Source organism: Tamandua tetradactyla, chromosome 20 (genome assembly GCF_023851605.1).
Source record: "Tamandua tetradactyla isolate mTamTet1 chromosome 20, mTamTet1.pri, whole genome shotgun sequence".
Classification (NCBI taxonomy): domain Eukaryota; kingdom Metazoa; phylum Chordata; class Mammalia; order Pilosa; family Myrmecophagidae; genus Tamandua; species Tamandua tetradactyla.
The window spans coordinates 57,741,492-57,750,506 of NC_135346.1; the positions used below are offsets into that span (position 1 = coordinate 57,741,492).

A 9,015-nucleotide genomic window follows, 5' to 3' on the forward strand; every position below is an offset into this window, starting at 1 on the left:
GCGATCCAAAGAGCAACAATGGGAGGTAACTTGGAGGCGGCAGCTCCTCACCACGTGGCAGCTGAGGGCCAGCCAGCCTCAGGCTGGGACTAGGACTGCAGGAATCAAGCAGTGGGACTCCAGGTGAGGGCAGGGGAAGCACTGGCAAGGCAGGCCCTTTCCAAGTATTCCAGGGCTCCTGGCAGGCTTCTGGAGAAGGGTTAGAACTTCTGTGCAGGAAACCTAGGCCAACAGAACCACAAATGGGGAAGGGGAGGAAGGCTGGACCTCTGGTGGGCATGTGGCATGGCAGGGGTGAAGGGGTGGACGGCCTCCTGGCCCCCTGGTTGAAGTGGTTTTCTCAGGAGCAGCTTCCAAGCTTGGAAGGCCAAATACAAAACCAACAGTTAAATAAAATCTTGTTTTATGTACAGACCGTATCCATACAAACCAACCACCTTTTCCATAAACAGCAGTTTCTGCCTTTTCCCTGAGCCCACAGAAGAATTTACATCAGAGCTTCTGTTTACCATTCTCCCTGCCCAGAGAAGGAAGTGCGTATGTGTAAACTACTGATTCCATGGGGTCTGGCCATCTGCAGCCACACACATCTTACTTAAACCCTGGCGCCACCTTCTCTGGTTCAGGAAAAAGCCTCAGCCTGCGGCAGGTGTGTGAATCAGTCACTCAACCTCCATCTTATTCTTCTGCAAAGAATCGGTGAAGGCTTGCCATTCTGCCGGGTAAAAACGTTTATAGACATTGATCTTACTCCGAATCTGTTTCGGGGTGTCTTGATAATAATTCTTCTCATCCCGTGCCATAGCCTAAAAAGAGAGAAGGGGCACTTGAGGAAGTCTGGACAAGTAAGAGTGCAAACCCTAGCTCCGCCTGAGGTGGGCAAGCCACTTCCTATTCTGAGGTTAAGTTTCCTCACACACGACTAAATGTACAAACTTAAAAAATGTTTTTGCATGAGGAAGAACAAAGGAATGTCATTACTGCAGGGTGCTGAAAATAGATGGTAATTAATATTTTAAAATTTTACCTTATGTGTGAGACTAAAGCAAAAAATGTTTGTTTGTTACAAAATTTGTATTTTGACTAGTGCATTTCCTAATATAACTTATGTAGATAGCTTAATTGAACACCATAAGTACATGGAACCTTCAGTAGGACATGAGATTTTGTTGGTTTGTCCAGAGTGATGCCCCGATAAATCCCCAACTGATTTGAACAGTGAATAAAAAAGTATTTGCAAAGTCCCCGGTGAGAAAGGGGGAAAATTCAACCTCCCCACGTTGAATTCTTGATATTCTCACAAGCAGTGGGGACAGTGAAAGCTATAGGCTGAGCCCCCAATCTTGGGGTTTGTTCATATGAAACTTAACCCCACAAAGGATAGGTCAAGCCTACTTAAAATTAGACCTAAGAGTCACTCCCAAGAGAACCTCTTTTGTTGCTCAGATGTGGCCTCTCTCTCCAGCCAACACAACAAGCAAACTCATCACCCTCCCCCTGTCTATATGGGACATGGTTCCCAGGGGTGTGGACCTTCCTGGCAACATGGGACAGAAATCCTGGAATGAGCTGAGACTCAGCATCAAGGGATTGAGAAAACCTCGACCAAAAGAGGTAAGAGTGAAATGAGACAAATAAGTGTCCATGGCTGAGAGATTCCAAACAGAGTCGAGAGGTTTTCCTGGAGGTTATTCTTACGCATTAAATAGATATCACCTTGTTAGTCAAGATGTAGTGGCAAGGCTGGAGGGAACTGCCTGAAAATGTAGAGCTGTGTTCCAGTAGCCATGTTTCTTGAAGATGATTGTATAATGATATAGCTTTCACAATGTGACTATGTGATTGTGAAAACCTTGTGTCTGATGTTCCTTTTATGTACCTTATCAAAAGATGAGTAAAACATATGGAATAAAGATGAATAATAGGGGGAACAAATGTTAAAATAAATTTAGAGTAAAAAGCTGGTGATTGGTGAAGGGGAAGGGTGGGGGGTATGGTATGAATTTGTTTTCTTTTTATTTCTTTTTCTGAATAGATGAAAATGTTCTAAGAAATGATCATGATGATGCATATGCAACTATGTGATGATACTGTGATTATATATGTAGAACAGAATGATCAAAAGTTACGAATGTTTGCATTTGTTTGGTGTTTTTTGGTATTTTAGAAAAAATTTTTAAATTAATAAAAAAAAAAAGTCAAAAGAGAAAACTAACTGTAGTGCCAAATTAAAGCTCTCTGTCCAAGGTATGGCATCAGTGGACACCGAGATGGGGAGAGACAAGACCTACATCCTGTACAAGAATCCAACAAGTATAACTGATTGTCTAGATTTCTATCCAACACGACACATATTAAATCACATCCAATGAAAGAAGTTAAAGACTCAACCCTCTAACTTTCTGATCAACTGAAAAATGGAGCTACTTCACAGGCTGCTTTCACCCGAGGATTCCATGAGGAAAACTGTTCCATGTACACGTTTCTCCTTAAGAGTCAACCAGAGTTACTAAGACTTGAACTTGGGATGTTATCTGGACGGGGGTGGGAAAGATAGGGCAGGGCATCTTCATCTTCATATTTTTATTTCCCTTTGTTGGTATTCTCTGGGTAATTAAAAAAAAATTTCTTTGAACAACAACAACAAAAAGATTCCTCACACACAGCAGAGCAGGTGGCACTGAGGGGCTGGGGAAATGGGTGCAGATGCCCTTAGGGACCAGGCAGGTCCAAGAGTCTACTGGGCCAGGCAGGAGCTGGGGCCAGCGAGGAGCTCATGTCCCGTCCAGTCAACTAATCCCATCTGGGCATAGGGGCCCATGGTAGCCAGATCTTTCCTTTTTTTCTTTTTTTATATACTATGTAGTAGTGTCACATTTCATTATTTTTCCATGTGAGTATTTCATTATTGCAGCAGCATATGTTGAATTTTTGTTTTGCTTGCTTGTTTGTTTTTTGGGAAGCACATGGACCAGGAATCAAACCCAGCCTTTCACATGGCAGGCAAGAATTCTACCAACTACCCTTGCACACCTAGATCTTCCAATTTTTTTTAAGACACTGATAATATGGACTTTTATTTGACATCTCCCCTAATGAGATTTACAATTAAAATTTTCTTAAAGTACCATGCAAGCAAAACAACATATCTGTGAGCAGGGTCTGACCCCCAAGCCAATCTATCCCAGCTATAAGCATTCTGTTAACATTAGGTTTCTATCAATGATTTCAGTTTCCTAGTCTTTCTTTCCACTCGATCTCAGGAAACAAGTGCCAGGCAAACAGATCGGGCCGCACCTGTGGTCTCCCCAGCCGACCCAGGAGTCGTCCTGCCAGGCCTGAGCTACTCACCTTATAGTCCTCCCCATGGTTCTCCACCATGTAGCGCACGTAGTCAATGAGGTCCCGCGACAAGGTATTCCCTTTCTTTTCTGGGAGACTGGCTTCTACCTCCAAATCTGCGATGAGGAAGCCAGGAGACAGGGAATGAGGCGTTGTCTCCTACACTATTTGAGCTCCCCAATTACTCCTCTGCCTGACTGCAAGCACAACTTGCTACTCCAGCCATCTAGAGGGCTTGGCCTCCCTACCTCTAAATTCATCACTGGAACCTTTCTTTTCAGCCCCTTGGAACCTAAGCTTCATCTCCCATAACATAATCATCTGTTAGCGTCAGAACTACCCGAAAGGCAAGTCACCTGTCCCTGGGTCTCAGATGGGTAAAATGAGGGCATCAAACTAGTAACTTCTGCTTAGTGCTGGGTCCTAGAGATAGAGAACTTTAGATACACTGTGTGCCCACAGATCTGAACTTCTCTGGTTGAGAACCTCTTCTTTTGAAGTGTGATGCCAATACATGAAATAGAAGAGGACTGAATAAAGGAGAGCTGCTGAGACTGGGGCCTGAAGGTAGGCACAGCTACCTCACTGCTCCATGCAGGGAAGAAATCCGGGCTCTGGAGCCAGATAATGGCTTCATTTTTGAAATAGCTGTGTGACCTGTGTATATACTCCCCATTTCTCATCTATCAAGGGAGAATAAGAGCTTCCTTAGGGAAATATAACAAGGAGTAAATGAGACAGTCAAATCTTAATCAGAGGTTACATGCTAAAATTGCATATGGTCAAAATTACCCTTTACTATAATAAATAAACATGTTTTTTTAAGTGCAATCCTGTTATAATGATTCTTATGAAAACCACTAATACAGGGACAAAAGGAATTCTCTAATCAAATGTCTGGCCATTTGAACCATTTCACCTTCAGGAAAACTGTTAACACCTCCTTCCCCACTCACGCCCACACAGGAGATGATAAGGATGGATGGAGAATTCCAGAGCATCCCTGCTTCTCTGCAGGGTTTATGCTCTTTGTCTTAATAGTCCACCTCTATACTCGTAATACATACCACATTGCTTTTGCTGCTGGGAAGGTTAAATGAGATGATGAAATCTCTAAAGAATCAGTTCAACCTTAAATTCAGGAGAAGCCCAGCACATGCCTGAGATTCAGTGGTTCTCTTCTGTCCTCTCATATACTTGGCTACATCCTCCCCGAACATCTCTGATCTTAGTTAATACACTTGAGTTTAGTCAGTCGATTTTTGAGCACATCCCAGCTGGGGACACAGTCCTAGCTCTGTGAGCCCTGGCCCAGCTTGCTGCTCCCATCTGAACCTCAGTTTCCCCATGTGTAAAGTGGAGGCATCTGAGGGCTTTCTCCAGCCCTGACAGTGCAGTGACCTGGAGGCAGGTGGCCCAGACCCACCATTCAGCACATAGGGCTTCCGCACAAGCTCCTTCGGCCTTTCCACGTCCACCTCCATGGCATTCGCCTGCAGAAAACAGAGTCTGTAAGGACACCCATAGACAAAGAAACGATCCTCAGAGAGGAAGGCAGTTTTGGAGCTCCTGTCCATCTTGTCACAACTGCACCACCCCTAAGAATCACTGCCCAAGGTCAGGCAGAATGAGGCTACAGAGAGAGGCACTGCCCCTGAGACTTCAACGGTTTAAAGCCCATGGTTCCCAAAATACATGAGAGCAAGCAGTTCATGTTCCTGTGCCTATCCATAAAACAGCTGTAACACTCCTTGCCTACCTCACTTAGCAGTGTAATCATCAACTGAAACAATATACAGAGAAGGCATTTTTTGCAGCCATGGGGGATATTAGTTATCTTCTCTATGGGGAAGACCTATGTGACGGTCCTTAGCTATAGCTCAGCGTTCGTTCAACAGCAGTGCCATTTCCTCTTTCATGAAAGAATAAAAAGAAACCTGACTAAAGATAATGGAACAAGTTCAAGTAGCAAATGCTGAGGAGGAGAAGCACAGATAAATGAATTAAAATAAAGCAGGACATATGATCCAGCAATCCCATTGCTAGGTATCTATTCAGAGGCCATGAGGGCAAGAACACAGACATTTGCACACCAATATAGCAGCATTATTTACAATTGCCAAGAGACAGAAACAACCCAAATGTCCAACAACAGATGAATGGATAAACAATCTGTCGTATGTGTGTGTCATATGTATATATATATATATATGATGGAATATTATGCAGCTGTAAGATAGAATAAAGTCACAAAACATGTAACAACATGGGTGGACCTGGAGGACATTACGCTGAGTGAAATTAGCCAGAAACAAAAGGACAAATACCGTACGGTCTCACTGATATGAATTAACATTAATGAGTGAACTTGGAGAATTGAAGTCAAGAAAGAACACAGATTATCAGGAGATAGAAACAGAACAGAGATTAGGCGATTGGTGCTGAAGCAATATTGATTGCGTGACAGGACTGAGTGTAAAAATTCAGAAATGGACAGCACAATACTACCTAATTGTAGCACAATAATATAAAACACTGAATGAAACTGAAGTGAGTATGATAGAGGGAGAAGGGTTGGGGGCACATATGAAACCAGAAGGAAAAGACAGAGGGATTAAGACTGAGACAGTATAATTTAAGAATGACTAGAGTGTACAATAATGATGATTAAATGTACAAATTAAAAATGTCTGTGCATGAACATCAGTATTGCTGGGTGCTGAAAACAAATGGTATATGGGAAAAACTACAATCAATGTAAGCTAGGGTCTATGATCAACAGTAACATTGTAATATGCCTCCACTGAATGTAACAAAGGCATTATGCCAAATCTAAAAGTCAACAGGCAGGGGGGATTGGGAAAGGAGTACAGATTCTTTGTGGAAAAGGAAATGTCTTCAGATAGAGTATGGTGGTGAAAGCATGTCTATACATTTAGTGTGGCTTGTATGATGTGTGACTAAAACTAAAAATGATACAAAGGGGGAGGAGCAAGGGTAGCTTAGTGGTAGAATTCTCACTGGCCAGGAGCCAGAGACCAGTTCAATTCCGGACTGTTTTTTTTGGCACTTACAAAAAAAAAAAAAAAACCACACACAAACACACAAAACTCTTTTTAAAAAAATGAAAAAAATCTATATTCATATCATTAAAAAAAAGCAGGAAAAGGGCTAGTGAGTGAAAAAGGGTGTGATTTTAGAAAGGGTGGTCCAGAAAAGCAAAGAAAAAAGCTGGCCTTAAGAGAACAGAGCCTCAGGCGAAGGACGATGGGTGCCTGGGGAGCTGGGGAAAGGATAAGCAACAGCAAAGGACCTTAACTCTGGGAAGTTCTTATTAGGAAAGTTAAGAGAGAAAAACGAATTCTGGAAATTACTATTGAGATGACAAGGGACCCAATCAGGTTAATTTCAAGGGGAAAAAAAGCAAAAATGACTGGAGGAGGTAAAGGGAAGCTCCGACCCAGGTACAAATGTGTGCTAAGGAAGAAGTACTATGGGAGGTCGGAAGGGACTCTCAACCACAGTCGGCCACGGGGCGGTCGCAAACCCGGACACGTAGTGAATGAGCTAATGGCCAGGTTCACATACGGGCCAGCTACCATGTCAGTACCTTTCTCTTACGGAGAGGCACAGCCTTGTTGGGGTCCATGGCCAGCCCCATCTCGGCCAAGTTCTGCCGCACCGATTTAGAGTGGTCCCAGGCATGTCGGATGTGGGAGCTGCGAGGAGAGAGGGAGATCGTGGGTCGGTCACCTCGCACGCCGTTCCGGCCTGGCCCCCGGTCTCCCGCCTGCCTCCCGGCCCCCTCACCACTCGATCCGCGGCGCTCCCTTCCGCCGAGCATTCCGGTTCAGCCGCTTCCGGTTGACATTGTAACCGTATTTCTGCCTCCGGGTCTTGCCCTTAGCCTTGGGCATCGCGGTGAACGACGACAAGCCACTCGAACTCTGCGGCGCTTGCTCTCAGCACCTCGTGCAGCAAACTTTCAGGCGGATCCGCGCGTGCGCCCGGACGGTCTGTGCGTGGCTTGCACGCTTTCTGGGAAACGTAGTCTCCGCCTCGTGAGCGCATGCAAATTACTACGACTCCCAGAATGCCACGAAAAGTTGCGCCTGCGTGCAATGCTCAGCAAATGCGCTTCCCCCGCCTCTTTCTGGCGTCATCAGGGGCGGAGCTCCGCGTTCCTATTTTCTCCTACAGCTGTTCGCCGCGACATGGCGGCTCCTGGCCCTGTGAGTTCGGAGGGTGGTTTTGACCCGTCGAGACCCCCCACCATTGAGGGCTTTACTCCCAGTGTCTACAGCCCTCCGGAAAGTTTCAAGGAAAAGTTCCTTCGGAAGACCCGCGAAAACCCAATGGTGCCCATAGGTAAGCAGGTGCTGTAGGAACTGTAGACGGGGAGGACAGTGATGTCGTGGGGAATGCAATAGGGGAGGAACCGGGGTCGCCAGTGGGAGCCGGTATTAGAGCGGACCAGATACGTGGCGAAGGGACGGGGCGGGGCTGGGAAGGATGAGCCTGATGGCGGCCCCTGCCGCGGCCGCCTTGGGAAGCTGAGCGCGAGGAGAGCCGGGGGCTTGGCTGGGGCGCCCTCTGGAACGCGGAGGACCCCTTCCGCTCTGTCCTCACGCGGCTTTCGAGAGCTCACCTCCCTGGGGGAGGTGGCCCAGAAAGGGGTGGGCCTCCGGGGCCGGGGCTGGCCTTCCCTAGCCGCTTGTTCCCGCCTTAGGATGCCTGGGCACGGCGGCCGCCCTCACGTACGGCCTCTTCTGCTTCCACCGGGGCCACAGCCAGCGCTCGCAGCTCATGATGCGTACCCGGATCGCCGCCCAGGGCTTCACAGTCGCAGCCATCTTAGTGGGTCTGGTTGCGTCCGCTATGAAGTCTGGACACTGAGCCCCCTGCCCGCCCTGAAAACCCGGTCGCGATCTTTCCCAGCCCCAAGAGCAACCACTGGCCACGCGCGGTTATTGCTTCTCCTCCCCTGACGGCCTTTTTGCCCCTGGGGGAGGAAGTGGCTGATTGTATAACTGATTTTTTTTTCCTTCAGGGATCCCGTGTTCGGTTCAGGTTGGGTGGTGTATATTTGTCCACTTCATCTGCTTAATAAACTCTAATCCACTTGTAGTCGGGTGACTTCGTTCTCAAGTTCACCTTCATGGTTTATGGTGTTTGTTTTTGGGAGGAGACATAGACTTCAGACTGAAGAGGCCCTTAAGAGATTATCTCACCTAGTGATTCACGAATTTTCCTGCTCATAGCCATTCGGGGCATATTAAAAATAGATTCCCAGGTCCATCTGCTTGGCATTCTAGTTCACTGGGTCTCGGGTGATGCTTATGAGTGGACAAATTGTGCAAAACTGATCTAGCCAGGGGTCTTCAAGCTTCCAGTAGGAAAACCTTCCTTTAGTGAGATCTGCCATGAAACAGTGTAAGCAGGGTGTGTGATACATATAACCTCTCCTACCTGACCGGGGATTGGCCTTGCTCCTGCTCGCACCCCCATCCAGGCACCCCTCCGCGTAACACCCTGGAAGCACACTGAGCTTTGGCTACTATAACCTTGAATATTCCCCATACCAAGCACATCTTGTTTTGAGCAAAGAGCACAGACCCTGATGTTTTCCCAAAACTTGCCTGCAAGCCTCTGACATTTAGCCACCTGTGTCCC

General features: G+C 46.5%; 2 protein-coding genes across 2 annotated transcripts; one reads left to right on the forward strand and one right to left on the reverse strand.

Annotated features, from left to right (window-relative positions):
- Positions 1 to 386: 386 nt before the first annotated feature.
- Positions 387 to 7,420, reverse strand: NOP16 (NOP16 nucleolar protein). Its single transcript, XM_077137706.1, has 5 exons — positions 7,153 to 7,420; positions 6,953 to 7,061; positions 4,769 to 4,835; positions 3,352 to 3,458; positions 387 to 806 (listed from the first exon to the last, which is right to left on the reverse strand). Exons 1-5 carry the CDS (start codon positions 7,257 to 7,259, stop codon positions 663 to 665), a joined length of 534 nt encoding a protein of 177 aa, XP_076993821.1. The 5' UTR covers positions 7,260 to 7,420; the 3' UTR covers positions 387 to 662.
- Positions 7,421 to 7,482: 62 nt separating this feature from the next.
- HIGD2A (HIG1 hypoxia inducible domain family member 2A) lies at positions 7,483 to 8,469 on the forward strand. The gene is made up of 2 exons (XM_077137707.1): positions 7,483 to 7,710; positions 8,072 to 8,469. Exons 1-2 carry the CDS (start codon positions 7,557 to 7,559, stop codon positions 8,236 to 8,238), a joined length of 321 nt encoding a protein of 106 aa, XP_076993822.1. The 5' UTR covers positions 7,483 to 7,556; the 3' UTR covers positions 8,239 to 8,469.
- The last annotated feature ends 546 nt before the right edge of the window (positions 8,470 to 9,015 follow it).

What these genes read in the sequence shown, in the direction of transcription:
- HIGD2A (XM_077137707.1), top strand. Translation starts at nt 7,557, where the DNA reads ATGGCGGCTCCTGGCCCTGTGAGTTCGGAGGGTGGTTTTGACCCGTCG. An exon ending in AAACCCAATGGTGCCCATAG is followed by an intron (nt 7,711 to 8,071) that starts GTAAGCAGGTGC and finishes TTCCCGCCTTAG; the next exon opens with GATGCCTGGGCACGGCGGCC.
- NOP16 (XM_077137706.1), bottom strand. Translation starts at nt 7,259, where the DNA reads ATGCCCAAGGCTAAGGGCAAGACCCGGAGGCAGAAATACGGTTACAAT. An exon ending in GGAGCGCCGCGGATCGAGTG is followed by an intron (nt 7,062 to 7,152) that starts GTGAGGGGGCCG and finishes CTCTCCTCGCAG; the next exon opens with CTCCCACATCCGACATGCCT. An exon ending in ACCATGGGGAGGACTATAAG is followed by an intron (nt 807 to 3,351) that starts GTGAGTAGCTCA and finishes CTCTCTTTTTAG; the next exon opens with GCTATGGCACGGGATGAGAA.